This window comes from Aethalodelphis obliquidens, unplaced genomic scaffold (assembly GCF_003676395.1).
Source record: "Aethalodelphis obliquidens isolate GAN/ISIS:26980383/991018 unplaced genomic scaffold, ASM367639v1 scaffold15, whole genome shotgun sequence".
NCBI lineage: Eukaryota > Metazoa > Chordata > Mammalia > Artiodactyla > Delphinidae > Aethalodelphis > Aethalodelphis obliquidens.
Genome location: NW_020837959.1, coordinates 10,918,728 through 10,935,499, shown reverse-complemented (window position 1 = coordinate 10,935,499; position 16,772 = coordinate 10,918,728). Strand labels below are relative to the sequence as shown.

Here is a 16,772-nt window from a genome sequence, read left to right as displayed (position 1 = left end):
CAAAGGAGAGTAAAAAGTTTGTAAGTAAATTTGTTCTGTCAAGTGGCCGTAACCCTTCTACTCTTCTTGGTCACCTGATCCTACACACTGATCTCCCCACCGCCACCCACGGCCTACCTGAAACTACAGTGCTGGAGGCATCCTGGAGACTCAGACCTACTATGGACATTGAAGTGTGTTGCATGTCAGGCTTGAGGGTTCCTAGTTTTGTAACAAATTCTGAAACTGACCTCAAGATAAACGAGAATCTGTAGTGCACCCTTTTTCCATCTAGTCCCATTAATTAAAACTGGGTTAGAATTTAAGGGTTTGTTTTGTTTTGAAGTAAAAAAAAAAAGATTAGAAAAGGAAAACTGGTTTGGATGACTTTCCTTTGACACTAGATTTATTTTATGCTGAAACAATCTTTAGAGCGGGACTTATCCAGGGCAGTCCTGTGATGTGCATCTCTGATTCGGATCATTTGATTAGGGAGTATTAGGACATTTGCTAGTGTCATTTTCTACGAATAGGCCCCCAGTGCTGTCTGTTAATTTGTCCGATACCAGACCTGAGGTATGGATATTTGGTTTGCTTTGAAGAAAAGTCTTTATGTCAATGCCACTTTTGTTTTGTTCTACAGCCTTTGGAGGTGAGAAGTGGAAAACAAACGTTTTATTAACATCATTTCTTTGTCCTGGGTAAGTGAATTTTTCAATAATAACTTGCTTGACATAGTCATATTTTAGTTCCCAGAATTTCTGGCCTGTAAGTCTAATCTTTTCTGTCTCTATGTACCCCAGAAAATGAATTTAATTTTTAAATAGTGACTATTTAATAAACATTTGCAGAATGGCAACTACATGTCTTATCTGGAAAGGGTACCTTTAGACATGAGAAATTTTATATTCCTTTTCTTAAAAGTCTGTTTCTTAGTCTGGCATATTGTCATGTAAGGCTGCGTATAAAGTTTTTGACCTAATCACAGAAATGAATCCTCACCTGAAGATCGTTCAGGCAGGCATACATTTTCGGATTTTTATCATGAGTATAGCTACTTTTAAGCGTATTCCATTAATTAGATTAGAGTAACATATACCAAAAATGAAAAAAACAACCACCAACATAAAAAAACAGAACATCTGTGGTGCTTTGGAAGATAGTTTCTGATATCAAATATCTGATGTGTGTCTGGTCCTAGAAATACAACCCAGTTTATCCCCCGCTCACAGATTAATGGAGGGCAAGAACTGGCCTCTGAATAATCAGCAGCAATAAAGTAGGCCAAGGGTTAAATCTTGAAGCCAGGACTGTTCCATTTGCAGGCCAGAAATGAAAGAATAGCTGGCATTTTTAGACATGATTGGGTTAAATAGTCTCAGATTTTCACCTCCATTGAAGATTCACATGCCTCTCAGCCATTCATATTCTATTCAAATTTTTATGCTTTCCTCAAGCCATATCCTTTGTCTTCTTTCCCTCTGCTGGCAGTTGAAGAAGTGCCCCTCCTTACCAAGACTGTCAGCCACAATTTCCTTTGGAATCTTGCCTTTCAAACATCCCCCCAATCTCTGACATAATCCATTTCTCTCTTTCTCTGTGTTCTGGTCACATGTTTCATCTCTTCCTACAAATATGCTTACGTTTCCCATATTCTAAAAAGAGCTTCCTGTAAGCATCTTCTAGTCTACTGTCTTTCTTTTCAGTTTTCAACAAAATGCCTTGAAAAAATAGTCTATACTCCCTTACTCTGATTTTCTTAGCATATATTTACATTGTAAACCCACGTAATCTTTTTCCCACATCACTTTAGTGAACTTCTCTCTGAGGTTACCAAAGATGTTCCCATTTTCAAATCTAGAAACCATTTTCCCTGTCTTTACCTCTTTACATTGTGTAACATTGGAATACCTTTTCCTTGAAACTCCTTCCTTTGTGCCTTCACAGAAGTTATCCTATGCTAGTTTTTTACATCTCTTATCAAACCTTCTCTGATTTATCATCTTCATCCCACCCTTAAAAACAGGTGTTCACCAGGGGATGATGAGGTAAGTAGAGAGGAGAAGAGCCAAGAACCCAAGTCCCCAGGGCAAAGGGAATTGGTGTTCATCTAGGAAAAGAAGGATCATTTGATAATATGAAATCAATTCATAAATTTTTTTTATAAATAAGCACCTGCATATAATTATTGCGGTAGGCACAGCAAAATGGCATTTGATAATATTAAAGATTGTTTCCAGATTTAAAAAGAATTTAATGGAGAGAGAAATGCTCCCTTCTATTAATAAAAATCTCATCTCTCATTCAAAACCAACATCATTTAATGATGAAACACTAGAGACATTTTCATAAATCACTTTTAGGGCTTCATTTATTTAAGTTCTAGTTACATTAAGACATGAAACAAAAAGAAAGGTGGAGATTATATTATTATTTATTGGTGACATAATTTGTATACAGAGAAGATAAACAAATTTGAGCTATAAACTTGTAGAATTAGTAAAAGAGTTGGGCAAAATGGCTAGATATCAGCCAATATTTCAAGATTATGAATACCACCAGTTGCAAGTGAAACATCTTAATGGTAGTGGTAGTTGTGTGGGGAAAAGACTATTCACAGGAGTATTAGCAACAGAAAAACTTTGCAACACCTGAAGTAACTTCTCAAAATAGGGACAGTCCATATGACAAGTCTACAAAGCTTGTTAGAGATACATACAAATTCACCATGTTACCTGATGAGAAGACCAAGTATTGCAAAGGCATTTGGAGGGGTCCTGTGGCTGCCAGGATAGAGAACACAGAAGTAGACCATGTATACACAGAAGCATGCTAGACATGGCATCACGAACCAGAGGAACAATGTAAAATGGTGCTGGGACAATTGATTTTCCACATGAAGGGAGAAAAATTCTCTTCTTACCTCACACACATGAAATCAGTTCCAGGTGGATTAAAACCCAAATGTAACGGGTGTAACAATTAGACAAAAATTTAGAGGAGTATTTTTATGAGCCCGGGTTAGGAAAGGCTTTCTTAAGTTACACAAAAGGTAAAGGAAAAAATTGATCACTTTGATAACATTAAAAACTGTGGGGGGGGGGCAGTATACAGAAGTGATTATAGTATTATTACAGCCATGTTTTAAAAATGTACTCATAGAAGAATGACTGAAAGGGACGAAGTACACATATGTTTGGGTTCTTAAAAGTCATAAACTAGGAGAAAGGTATTTAACAAGGAGTTAGTTGCTAGCGTATATAAATAACTCACATATGTGACTTTGCAAAAGCCCTGCGACCCAAATGAAAAATGAGCAGTGGGGCTTCCCTGGTGGTGCAGTGGTTGGGGGTCCGCCTGCTGGTGCAGGGGACGCGGGTTTGTGCCCCGGTGTGGGAGGATCCCACGTGCCGCGGAGCGGCTGGGCCTGTGAGCCGTGGCCGCTGAGCCTGCGCTTCCGGAGCCTAGAAAGCCAACAAACACAAGGATGCTCAGCTGCAGTTGTCAATAGGAAATGCAAATTAAAACAACAAAGTTAACAATCCCAAGCATGATGAAAATATGGAAAGAGGTAAATTTCATAAGCTGCTGGTAGGAGTTTAAGTCAGGCAAAACCAATCTGAAGAGCAACTCGGCAGTTTCTACTAAAGTTTTAAATTCACATACCCTATGGCTCAGCAGTTCCACTTTCCTTGTGTATAACACAGAAATCATGATATTAACTACATATGATTGCTACTATATCATTTTGCTTCCACCTCAGGTTTTACCCAAAAACCTATTGTGTCTTTCAGGATTGTGTTTGCTGACTTCTTTATAATGAATCTGATTCTCTGGGGAGAAGGATCTTCAGCATCTATTCCTTTCGGGACATTGGTTGCCATATTGGCTCTTTGGTTCTGCATATCTGTGCCTCTAACATTTATTGGTGCATACTTTGGTTTTAAGAAGAATGTAAGTTTATAGGTGTTAACTTATTCAAATGAATCTCAACTGTGGAAGTTAGCATGTGCCACCTTAAAAGACATAGGTATCTAAAAGATACAAACTAGTCCTGTGGGATCTGGATTTCATAGAAAATTGATGACTTCCTAGTTTGACTGCAGTCCTTCTTAAAATAGTACTCAGAAGAGTGTGGTAGAGAGAGGTTATGGATGTAAACTTAGATTTCAAAGTTTTGTAAGTAAATGGAAATGGAAGCTAAAATGGATTAATAGGAAATGAAATGCTAATTTAAACTAATGAAAAATTTGAATGTGTTACATTAAAAATAATTACTTTTCTTTAACCTAAAAAGTACATGCATTTTTTTCTTAGCCATAGTGTTTCTAATCTGTATTACTTAACTAAGTAAACTGGGTAAAACTGAGTATGGGTTAGGAAGTGAAGCTGTAAGAAAAGTGACTATACAGTAAGAGTAGCAATTTTTTTTAATATGTAGCTTTGGAATAAATTTTATATGCTTACCTGCTAATATTTGATTTTAAGAAATATTATAATCAAGTCTCAGTCCCTCCCTCCAGTCTTTCGGTCTCCACCTCTGCTGCCCCCTTTCTAACCTCACGCTAAGAGGAAAATGAGAATTCTTCAGTGTCCTCCTCTAACTCCACTTCGCTATCTTTGCTCTCCTCTGGAAGTATCTCCACAAGGTTAAGAGAAATTACGTAGTGTAGTACACTTTGTGAGGGGACCTGGAAGAACCTTGGAAGAAACTTATCTACTTTGACTTTTAAGAGACTTCAGAGTCTCCACTGCACCTACCATGCCAGGCTACTAAAAGATTTTTCAGTTCTTTGGCATTTTGTTTAATTCATGACTTAAAATCTATATAGCATAAGTAGTAAACTGATATGGTTTGAAATTTTTTTAATTAAATAGATTAAATAAGTACTTAAAATTCTAAAAATATAAAAATTGAAGAACGATTTAGTGGGTCTCTGCCTATATACACATATACCTACATGTAAAATAATCTAGTCCACAGGAGTATAATCTCAATGAGAATATCAAGTTTTAAATTTTGATATGTCATCACAAAACCTATAGAAGTATGTTTTTGAACTTTTTTGCAAGGAAATGAATTTCTGCATATGTACTCTTTTTTCCTCTTATGTAACTATGTTTAGGTACTTTAGGTTCCATTTGTTTTTATACTACCATGTAATGTGTTACGAAAGGGAGAATAATTGAGAACATCACCAATAATTTAGGATTATAAAGCTTCATAGAGCCATTCATTATCTTCTTCGTGTTCTTAAGTCTTAGTAAAATTGAGCAATTTTAATAAAGATGACACTGTCCATCTCCAAAAAAAATACATTGACCACAGTTTCAGAACCAGCTGATTTCTTACAGCAAGTATGTAATTAAAAGGAAAAACTTAACTCTATCTTTTTATTAAGTACTATTTTCTGAGTACCATATTATCTCCTTCTGTGTATTCCTTACTTTGTCTGAAGCCATTAGTCATTGGATCACTGCTGGAAACAGTGGTGGCTTGTTCCAGAAGACAGACTGAATATTGTACCTGATGGTATCTGGTTTGTTGCTTCTAAATACAAATGTCATCTGGATGACTCAGGTAGACTGTGTCGCCATTCGTGTCATCATGGAAGCTGAGAAAAAGCAGGCAAATAATCTAGTACAGAGAAGAATTTTTTCCTTTCTGTACTAGATTATAGATATATAATTATGAATCCTTTCTTTTGTTTTTTTCTGAAGGCCATTGAACACCCAGTTCGAACCAATCAGATTCCACGTCAAATTCCTGAGCAGTCCTTCTACACAAAGCCGTTACCTGGTATTATCATGGGAGGGATTTTGCCCTTTGGGTGCATCTTTATACAGCTTTTCTTCATTCTGAATAGTATTTGGTAAGCTAAGGACTAAGTCAAGTCCTCTTATTCCCATTCCCATTATATGTAGTACTAGCTTTCTCTTTTTGTTTATATGGATTACTATTTATACCTGATAAATGTAAGCCATTCTCCAATTATCAGAAATCTTAAGAGACAAAAGGTTATCTTTTCAGTGTGAGAAAGAATAATTGTGATAAGTTATTATTAATCAAGTGCTTATTATTTCTTACTTAATTCTCAGACCTCTGTAAAGTGGGTATTATCCCATTTTACAGAGGTGAAAATGAGATTTTGGAGGTTAAGTAATTTGCCTGTGTCACACAGCTACATTTTCTATATGGCAGAAAATTAACCTAAATCTCTCCAAATCTGTGCTCTTTAATAAGTCATCTGTAGTGCTTCAGAGGAGATGCTCTGAGCTCTTGATAGAATGTATTCAAGCCAGCATTGGAGGAAGGGTTGAGCTAGACAACTTTCAAAGTCGTTTCTTGGGCATCCCCTGGTGGTCCAGTGGTTAGGACTCTGCACTTTCACTGCTGAGGGCCTGGGGAACTAAGATCCCACAAGCCGCATGGTACAGCCAAAGGGGGGAAAAAAATCACAAAGTCGTTTCTTATCCCAAGATCCCTTCATTCTCTGATTTCTTGTTCGAATGGGAAAGCACATAGTGGCAATTTCGAGCCTCACTGTTAGGGTGTGTACATTGCAGTATATCATGATCCTTATTTGATCGCATTGACATATGTTACAGAAAGTGCCAAGGTTCCAGGTAGCATTGTCAGAACTAAATTGGAGCTTTTTAGTAATTAGAACTTGTCTTTCATTCCTGACCGTTAGTGTTTTTTCCAAATTCAACTGATTTTTATCATATATGATAAGAAACAATATGTACCAAATGTAACCTTTTCTTAGTTTGGCTCTGTCTTCATATTAATTTTTTAATCAAATTTGTCTGACTCACCAGTAGACAGATTGGCTAAGCGTATTTGAATAAATAAGAGTTTTAGGTTCTCCCTCAACAGGAAGGCAGAGTCCAATAGCACTGCTGCATCCTTCCTCCCCTTGCCCCGCCCCTGCCCCATCACTGTCTAAATCTACGAGAATTTGTCTTTGATTAGTTGGCAGAAAAAGCAAACATTTTCAGTTCAAGAAAAATGAGAAGAAGATTGTGTCATTTACTGTGTCAAAGAGAAAATATTTATAGCTTCATCTTGACATGTTTGATTATAGGTCACACCAGATGTATTACATGTTTGGCTTCCTGTTCCTGGTGTTTATCATTTTGGTTATTACCTGTTCTGAAGCAACTATACTTCTTTGCTATTTCCACCTATGTGCAGAGGTATGTATTAGCAATATTCAATTACGTTAATTTGTGGACAGTATTTATAATTTTGGCATAAGGCCACTTTGAATACTATTACAGTAAGACCCCTACATACGAACGAGTTCTGTTCCAAGAGCGCGTTCGTAAGTCCAGTTTGTTCATAAGTCCAACAAAGTTAGCCTAGGTACCCAACTAACACAGTCGGCTATATAGTACTGTACTGTAATAGGTTTATAATACTTTTCACACAAATAATACATAAAAAACAAACAGAAAAAATAAATCATTTTTAATCTTACAGTACAGCACCTTGAAAAGTACAGTAGTACAATACAACAATTGGGGTACAAGGGCTGGCATCGAGTGAACAGACAAGAAGAGTTACTGACTGGAGGGGGGAGGGGGAGGGGGAGATGGTAGAGCTGAAGGATCGTCAGCAACAGGAGACGGAGGGCAAGCTGCAATTTCACTCACGCCTGACGCTGATGGCACAGGTCAGGTGCTGGTTCCTTGCTGGAACCAGGTGCACATTCGCATCTTTGAAAGTTCTCAACTTGAAGGTTCATATGTAGGGGACTTAACTGTAATTGAAGTGATTTCTGTAAATATGTGTTATTAAGGTAGAAATTGACCTGTATTCCTAAATCGAATGTAGCCTTCTTTAAGATTGAATTAAGATAGTATCCTAATTCAGTATATTTATTTATTTAGAGCTTAACTTTAAAATGTTAATTTCCTGAGAATAACACATTTTGCTGAATTTTTATTCTTTAACTGTCTGACTTTAAAATTAATATTCTTTTTTTGTGATACAGACACTGGTAGACTGAAAATTCAGTGAAAATAAACATTTTAAGTGGAAAAATTCATTAAAACATTTCAGAGATTACATTGTTATGAGTTATATACTTGGCAACATGGTGATGTGTGTTGGTGTCCTTAGGTGACTTTTAAAGATTTAGATTGTGTTAAATCATTCTTTTATAGTTGTTTTCTATACAGGAGATAAAATCTGACTTTGTTAAACTTGAGACGCTTTTTTAAAAAATTGAGGTTAAGTTCACATAACATGAAATCAACCATTTTAAAGTGAACAATTCAGTGGCACGTACTACATATACAGTGTTGTGCACCCACTCTCTCTGTCTCAAAATATTTTCATCAACCCTAAATAAAATCCCATACCCATTAAGTAGTTACTTCCCGTTCTTCTCTCCCCTTCAGACCCTGGCAACCACCAATCTGCTTCTGTCTCTGCAGATTTATCTGTTCTGGATATTTCATGTAAATGGAATCATACATTATGTGTGACTTTTGTGTCTGGCTTCCTTCACTTAGCAGAATGTTTTAAGGTTCATCACACTGTAGCATGTATCAGTGCTTCATTCCTTTTTATAGCCAAGTAATATTCCATTGCATAGATAGATGTACTCCAGTTTGTTTCTTCATTCATTCATTGATACACATTAGGTTTGTTTCCACCTTTCGGTTATTGTGAATAGTGCTGCTATGAACGTTCGTGTACAAATATTTATTTGGGTACCTGTTTCCAGTTCTTTGGGGTATATATGTTGGAGTGGTATTGCTGAGTCATACAGTTATTCTTTGTTTAACTTTTTGAGGAACCATCAAACTGTTTTTTCCACAGTGGCTGCACCATTTTACATTCCTACTAGCAATGCACAAGTGTTCCAGTTTCTCTACATCCTTGCCAATACTTGCTATTTTCTGGGTTTTTAAAGTATAGCCATCCTAGAAGGTGTGAAGTGGTATCTCACTGTGGTTTTGATTTTCATTTCCCCAATGACTAATGATGATGAGCATATTTTCTTGGGTATCTTGTTTGGTGAAATGTCTAATCCCTTTGCCCATTTGTAAGTTGGGTTGTTTATCTTTTTGTTTAATTGTTAGAGTTCTTTCTATATTCTGGATACTAGACCTTTATCAGATACATGATTTGTAAATTTTTTCTCCCATTCTGTAGGCTGTCTTTTCACTTTCTTAATGATGTCTTTTGCACCAAACTTTTAATTTAGAGGGTCCGATTTATCTATTTTTTCTTTTGTTTCTAAGAATTCATTGCTTAAATCCAAGGTCGTGAAGATTTACCCCCATGTTTTCTTCCAAGTTTATAGTTTTAGATCATTGATCCATTTTGAATTAATTTCTGTATGTGGTATTAGTTAGGGGTCCAACTTCATTCTTTTGCATGTGGCTATCCAGTTTTCCCAGCACCTTTTGTTGAAGAAATTATTCTTTCCTTATTAAATGGCCTTGGCAACCTTGTTGAAAACACATTGGCCCATAGATGGTGTGGATTTATTTCTGGAGTCTCAGTTCTGTTCCAGTGGTATATATGCTGTTTTTATGCCAACACCACACTGTTTTGATTACCATGGCTTCATGTTACGTTTTGAAATTGGGAAAGGTAAGTCCTCCAACCTTGTTCTTCTTTTTGAAGATTATTTTGGCTCTTTAGGGCCCTTTGCAATTTCCTATGACTCTGAGGATTGGCTTTTTCATTTTTGCTAAGAAGGTTGTTGGAATTTTGATAGGGATTGCATTGAATCTGTAGGTTGCTTTGGAGAGTGTTGCCATCTTAACAATATTAAGTCTTCTGATCCATAAAAGCAGATGGCTTTCCATTTATTTAAATCATCTTTAATTTTTTTTTAGCAGTGTTTTGTTGTTTTCAGTGTATAAGTCTTTCACCTCCTTGGTTAAATTTATTCCTAGGTATTTTTTTCTTTTGGATGCTGCTGTAAATGGAATAATTTTTTAAACTTCCTTTTCTGGATCGTTCATTGTCAGTATATGAAAACACTGATTTTCATGTTGATCTTGTACCCTGCAACTTTGCTGAGTTCATTTATTAGTTGTAGAAGTTTTCGTGTGTGGATTCTTTAGGATTTTCTAATCTTGGTGTACTTTTGAAATATATATATTTTTTACATATTCCAAAGGGTAAGATAGTGAAGTATCTTTTAGAAGATCTCTTGCTAAGCTGTAAGCCACTTTATGTAAAAGTAAGAGAAGCTGTATTTAAAAACCTACCTTATATAAATTGTTAGTAATAACTAAAAATGGGTTTCAACCAGGTTTTTTTTTTGAGCATAATCTTCCTAATATAGAGATGACTAGACTATAAGTAATACTAATTTTGAATTATGTAACTAAGCTCTTCGTATATTTCTTTTCTTTTTGGGAAACATACATTTTAAAATATAGCCTAATGCTTCATTATTCATAAACTGTTTAAGATTTTTCTAAACGTTTTTAGCCAGTCTTTAAGTAGTTCCATCAAAGGTAGAGGGTGCTTCTCAGCACCTTTAGTGAGGAGAGAAATTAGCAAAGTTCAGTGTGAGAAAGAGACTGGAACCAATAGCAAAAATTAGGTTTGGGGTGCTATTTCACTTAGCTATGTTTGCTTTATAACTTTATTCCAGTACATGTTATCTATTAATTGGAAAGTATTTCTTGATCTTTCATTTTTTTCTTTTCTACCCAGGATTATCATTGGCAATGGCGTTCATTCCTTACCAGTGGCTTTACTGCAGTTTATTTCTTAATATATGCAATACACTACTTCTTTTCAAAACTGCAAATCACAGGAACAGCAAGTACAATTCTGTACTTTGGTTATACCATGATAATGGTTTTGATCTTCTTTCTTTTTACAGGTAAGAATTAGAACGAGTTATTTTTAGTCAATAAGTTTTTAGGCAGATTACAATTATTTTAACTTGCATCCAAATTACAAGTTCTTAGGCAAATTACAATTGCATGAAAGCTTGTGGCTACTCAGTGCTCCTGTATTTAGTTTTGAGTGCAGCTAAGCATAGTTTGGTCTGCCTCCCTGTGAGGTGAATATCGGTAAACCGAAGGTGAGAAAACAGAACCTAAGGGAGAAGACTAAACGGGGTCCATTGTTGTGCTGCAAGTACAGGGGCATCTCAACCAGTAGTTCTCAAGGTTTTCCCCTGTTAATTGCTTAGTGGAACAGTCGTGCTTCTGCTCATTTCAGAAATAGCATAAAAAGCTCTAACTACCTAAGTTTAGGAGTAAGTAGAAATTGAGGCCGTGAAGTCAAGATGAGATTGAGAATAAATGATATCAAGAAAAGATAATCATAGGACATCCCTTATTCCAGAAGTTTTAAACTACAGTTTTATATCTCCACTTTAAAATCCAAGTACCTAATGGGACACAGTGTGCTTTATATTGGTATTTCTATGTGTATATCTTCTCTGTCTACCTAGATAAGTTTTCTGTATCTCAGAGCCCTGTGGGTGCTTGGTCAGCATTTGTGGAAGGGCTACACCAAAAAAAAAAAAAAAAGATTGGAGGGACCTTTCTTTGTCATAAAAAATGTACATCTAAAATTTTATCTAAGATTGTGTTGCATGCTATGTGAGGAAATATAGGAGTCAAAAGAAAAAAACTTAAAAATTTTTTTTTTTAAGTTTTTATTTTTGGCCTCACGGCATGTGGGATCTTAGTTCCCCGACCAGGGATCAAACCTGTGCCCCCTGCACTGGAAGCACAGAGTCTTAACCACTGGACCTCCAGGGAAGTCCCAGAAAAAAACTTTCTAAAAAATTAGAACTTTTCTATTTTTTACTCATCTGTTAACATTTAAGAAAATTAGGTAGAGTTTTGAAGTACCCCTGTTGCTATGTCAGTATGTAACAAGCTTTAGGCACGTACATCAATTCTGTACTGCAGGTCGTTCATTGGTCAGACATAGTGGGGTAGGGAGTTGGGGGGTGCATATCTTGATGCTATGTGATAGATTTAGGTCCATAGCCATAAGTCTTAATTAATAAATGTCTGTAAAACAGTAATAGCCTGTGAAACAAGGATTACTGTTTTTGTGCATCTGTATTTGTGTCCATGCATGCATATATAGAGTAATTTATTCCTTGCTACACACAAAAAATAATGATCTTGGTGAACGTCTTGTTGTTTTTCCAGGCATATGTTATAAAGATAATTTAACCATCACCTGAACTTTATTGTTCTTGATATTTAAAGTGTCATATTTTTACTTACTTAGAGTAAAACAAATTTTGTAATCTAAATTCTGGAGCCACATCAAATTGAATCAACCAGTTAAGCCAGTAACTTTTAGTGTATTTCACTTTGTGGAAAAGGTTCTCTACATAGGGGTGCTGAGCCCTTTCAGTGTCTTGCATTTTTCTAAAGTGGGGACATCCATATTTATTTCAGGACTCTGAACTGACACCTTTTATTTAAGTCAGTCTATTATACAAGACAAAATAATTGTTCCGTCACATAAGGAAAGATGCCACTTTTAGTATGTACACTATATCTATTCAATATTAAGAACAAAATAAAATACTAGCAGTATTTTGTTAAGAACAAAATAAACTTAACTTTCTTAGGGTTGCTAGTATGATGATAAAATGTTTTTTCTCATCTTAAAATACCTTCTATTATCTTGAAGTTCTTGCTAACCATAAGACTGTTTAAATATATTTATGTTTTCACCATTACTTTTCCAAAGTTAACCCCAACCTCTTCCCAAGTCTTAATAATGACCCTTTGAATATCCAAAAGGTGTATTTGTGTGTCCTCCAAAACACACACAGTGTGCATGACGTGCACAGAGTAGGTACTCGGTACATGTATGATGTGAGAATAATAACATTCATAACTTCTGTAGTAATGGCCCATGTATAGTCTCTTGGCTTAGAAAATCTACTTTAATACTTTCTGTTTATATTACATTTAAAACAATGGTGAAAACTGTTGGAACTTTAAAGATAAAGCTTCCACAAGGGGCATGTATATATCTCCTTCTGTATTCTTCTGCACCCCTACCTATTGACTATTTCTCAGGGGGTAATCTTGGAAAAAAAGCTATGCCTCAGCTTTAAAAATGGGTTAGTTTCGGGCTTCCCTGGTGGCGCAGTGGTTGAGAATCCGCCTGCCAATGCAGGGGACACGGGTTCGTGCCCCGGTCCGGGAAGATCCCACATGCCGTGGAGCGGCTGGGCCCGTGAGCCATGGCCGCTGAGCCTGAGCGTCCGGAGCCTGTGCTCCGCAACGGGAGAGGCCACAGCAGTGAGAGGCCCGTGTACCGCAAAAAAAAAAAAAAAAAAAAGGGTTAGTTTCACAATTTAATATATATTCTCTTGCAAAACAGAGTCTCTGAATTTATGTTTAGTAAATCTAAGCATGGTATAGTTTAAAAGAATACTACACTTGAAGTCAGAAAAAGTGAATTTGAATTCTGGCCTTTCTTACCAGCCACAGGCCATTAGACAGTTACATAACCCCTTGGAGCCTCATTTTTGTCACCTATCTAGCATTCAGATTTTTTGGAATCTAGAGGGATGAAAGCACCTGAAAATTAAGGCATGTATTTTTTCATGAATCATCTCATTTACTGTAATAACAGTCTATGGAGATAGGGCAGATAAAATTATCCCTCTTAAATAAGATAAAGAAATGGGCTTGGAGATTCCAGGTGTCTAATCCAAAGATGATACACACAGCTCATGACAGAGCTGCTCTGTCCTCCAGTACCACACCACCTCTCATTTCAGAGGGGGTGTGCCTTCGTTACTATTCTAATCATATCACTTTCAACACATTGTAAAATCTTTTTGAGTTATTTTATTATAATTCTTTGAAAACTGATCCTTCCTGCTAACTGTACTTAGAAAGTATCCCCATTTAATTACTCTGTGAATCTGATATTCTGATATTTAAGCCATTCACATCATATGTTGAATTAATTAAATGGCAGTTTTCCTTTTTGTGATAAGAAAATATTCTTTCTGACTTACTTCACTCTGTATGACAGACTCGAGGTCCATCCCCCTCACTACAAATAACTCAATTTCATTTCTTTTTTATGGCTGAGTAATATTCCATTGTATATATGTGCCACATCTGCTTTATTCATTCATCTGTCGATGGGCATTTAGGCTGCTTCCACGTCCTGGCTATTGTAAATAGTGCTGCAATGAACACTGTGGTACATGTCTCTTTTTTTTTTTTTTTTTTTTTTGCGGTATGCGGGCCTCTCACTGTTGTGGCCTCTCCCGTTGCGGAGCACAGGCTCCGGATGCGCAGGCTCAGCGGCCTTGGCTCACGGGCCCAGCCGCTCCGTGGCATGTGGGATCTTCCCGGACCGGGGCACAAACCCGTGTCCCCTGCATTGGCAGGCGGACTCTCAACCACTGCGCCACCAGGGAAGCCCCATGTCTCTTTTTGAATTATGGTTTTCTCAGGGTATATGCCCAGTAGTGGTATTGCTGTGCTGGGTCGTATGGTAGTTCTGTTTTTAGTTTTTTAAGGAAGGGTGGGAGAGAGGTGCAAGAGGGAGGGGATATGGGGATATATGTATACATATAGCTGATTCACTTTGTTATACAGCAGAAACTAGTGCAACATTGTAAAGCGATTATACTCCCAAAAAAAGACGTGGGGAAAAAAGATGAAAATATTCTTAAATAGAAAAGTAAAATTGGCATCCTTTTCATCTTCAATTTTAGCCTTTTCCATGTAATAAGAAAAAGAATATATTACAGAAAGCTTTCAATAATCTTATAGCATAAAAAGTTTTTTTCTATCAATTTCTGTAAGAAATTTGATTTGAATTATTCTGTAGTTTATAGTTCTGTATATTTCAAAAAAGTTCACGGATCTATGGGATATTCCTGTTAAGTAATGATTTATAGTTTTGTGACTTTTTTTAAGGAACCAATCATTTTAAGCCTGTATTTTTGTGTAAATCATGAAGCTGCCTTTGAAAAGGGATTTATTTTTGTTTTTTCTTTTATAGGAACAATTGGCTTCTTTGCATGCTTTTGGTTTGTTACCAAAATATACAGTGTGGTGAAGGTTGACTGAAGAAGCCCCGTGTGTCCAGTTAAAACAGAAATAAATTAAATTCTTCATCAACGAAGACCTGTTTTTGTGACTACCTTGAGTTTTATCAGACTTATTGGCCTAGTAATCCTTCAGAAACAACATAATTCTAAATACAGCTCTCCTCATACACCTGTCTCCACAGAATGTATTATCAACACTAAAACATTTGTATTGTGATTTGATTAAGTATATATTCAGTTGTTCTCAGTGAAGAGCAAATTTAAATATTATGTGTATTTGTAAATATAATAGCTATAAAATTTTCAGTACTTCTAGTGACAAAATAGAAGAGGCCATATTAAACAATACTGATGAAATACAGGACAGTTCATTGTAAATAGGATTTTCTAGGCTTGGTAGGTGGAAAGAATTATTTTTCTTTGAAGGAAGTAACTTTTTATCATGGTAATTTTGAAGGATAGTTCGTATGATGTGTATTGGGGGGATGTGGCTTTTAAAAAAATCTTGTCTTGGTTGTAACTGTTCATATCTTCTTTTCTGTGTTGACTTCATTATTCCCATGGTATTGGCCTTTTAAACTATGTGCCTCTGAGTCTTTCAATTTATAAAATTGTTATCTTAATAAATATTGTAAAAACGTCTTCATTGCATATTCATGGAGATTCTGTAAATCCATTTACCAATGGTGTTTTTAATGATTTATACTATTATATCAGATTTTACTGATTTTTGCTAATGTAATACTTTCTGAGTTTTGAGCAAAATGAAATTCCAGTCTCCTGGGCTTTGTAACAAAACTAAAATTTTTCACTATTAGGCAGTAACAGAAATTTTAATCATGCATATCTAGCCAGATAAATTATGTAAGTATAGTAGTTAATATGAGCCTTACTGCATGACCATTAAGAATTTCATATTTTTTACCTGTTTTTCAAAATACAGTATTTTTTATTTTTTTAAAAAATCAGTTTTTATGATCTGTACATTAACAATGACTAGCAATTCTTCTTCTTTATGATTACATTGTCTTAATTTGGATTTCCTAGAGTTAAGAAATAACCGTTTTGCAGCATGTTGACTGGGACTGTCTCATGTACAGCAGTAAACTAAGCAGGTGGGGCTGGGTTAGCCGCACTGTGGAAAGTTCCCTGTTTCCTGCTTCCGCAGTGCTCGGGTGGAAGGAGCTGGGGACTCAGGATCCATCCCGTGGTTCTGCGGCTGAGCCAGGGCCCTGCCACAGAGTCACCTCTCAGTGGCCATCACCACCATGACTCCTCTGCCCTGGATGATGTGGCTTTGGAGAACTGGCCGACTCCTTGAGGAGGGACATGTTGAGAAACTGTTGAAGCTGCAGAACCAAGGTCACAAGGACATCAAGAAAGCAGATGGTAAGGACTGGGGACACCTGAGTGCCGTGGGAAAGTGTGGATCAGTTACACTTCCAGTAAATTGCATGTCAGTAATTGCACAAACTAGCTGCCATCAAAAATGACTCTCCCCCTCCCCCATTCATATGACTTCCTTGAGACCCATTACGTGAATTTATCAGAGAACTGGGCAGTCAACCTGTGCAGGATGGGGGCCCAGAAATCTGGTGTTTTTGACAAACACACCCTGGGAGGCAGTGACAACTGGAGCTGAGGTTCAGGCTGGCTTCCCTAGAGCTATGGGAGTGGCTTTGGACCATCACCAATGCAGTGTTGCATCATTGGGTTACCTTTGACCATTCTAGAGGGAGTGCA

At 36.5% G+C, this 16,772-nt stretch overlaps 1 protein-coding gene across 2 annotated transcripts in view; it reads left to right on the top strand.

The window, feature by feature from the left end:
• Nucleotides 1-15,671, top strand: part of TM9SF2 (transmembrane 9 superfamily member 2) — a 57,656-nt gene extending 41,985 nt beyond the window's left edge. Inside the window, exons 12-17 of one of the 2 annotated variants that reach the window (XM_027115906.1) lie at nt 623-680; nt 3,774-3,933; nt 5,701-5,852; nt 7,068-7,179; nt 10,673-10,844; nt 14,981-15,671. In XM_027115906.1, coding sequence (XP_026971707.1) covers nt 623-680; nt 3,774-3,933; nt 5,701-5,852; nt 7,068-7,179; nt 10,673-10,844; nt 14,981-15,048 — 722 coding nt within the window. In that variant the 3' untranslated portion in view covers nt 15,049-15,671. The remainder of the gene's footprint in view (nt 1-622; nt 681-3,773; nt 3,934-5,700; nt 5,853-7,067; nt 7,180-10,672; nt 10,845-14,980) is intronic. The other variant, XM_027115907.1, reaches the window with a different exon arrangement.
• Nucleotides 15,672-16,772: the final 1,101 nt, after the last annotated feature.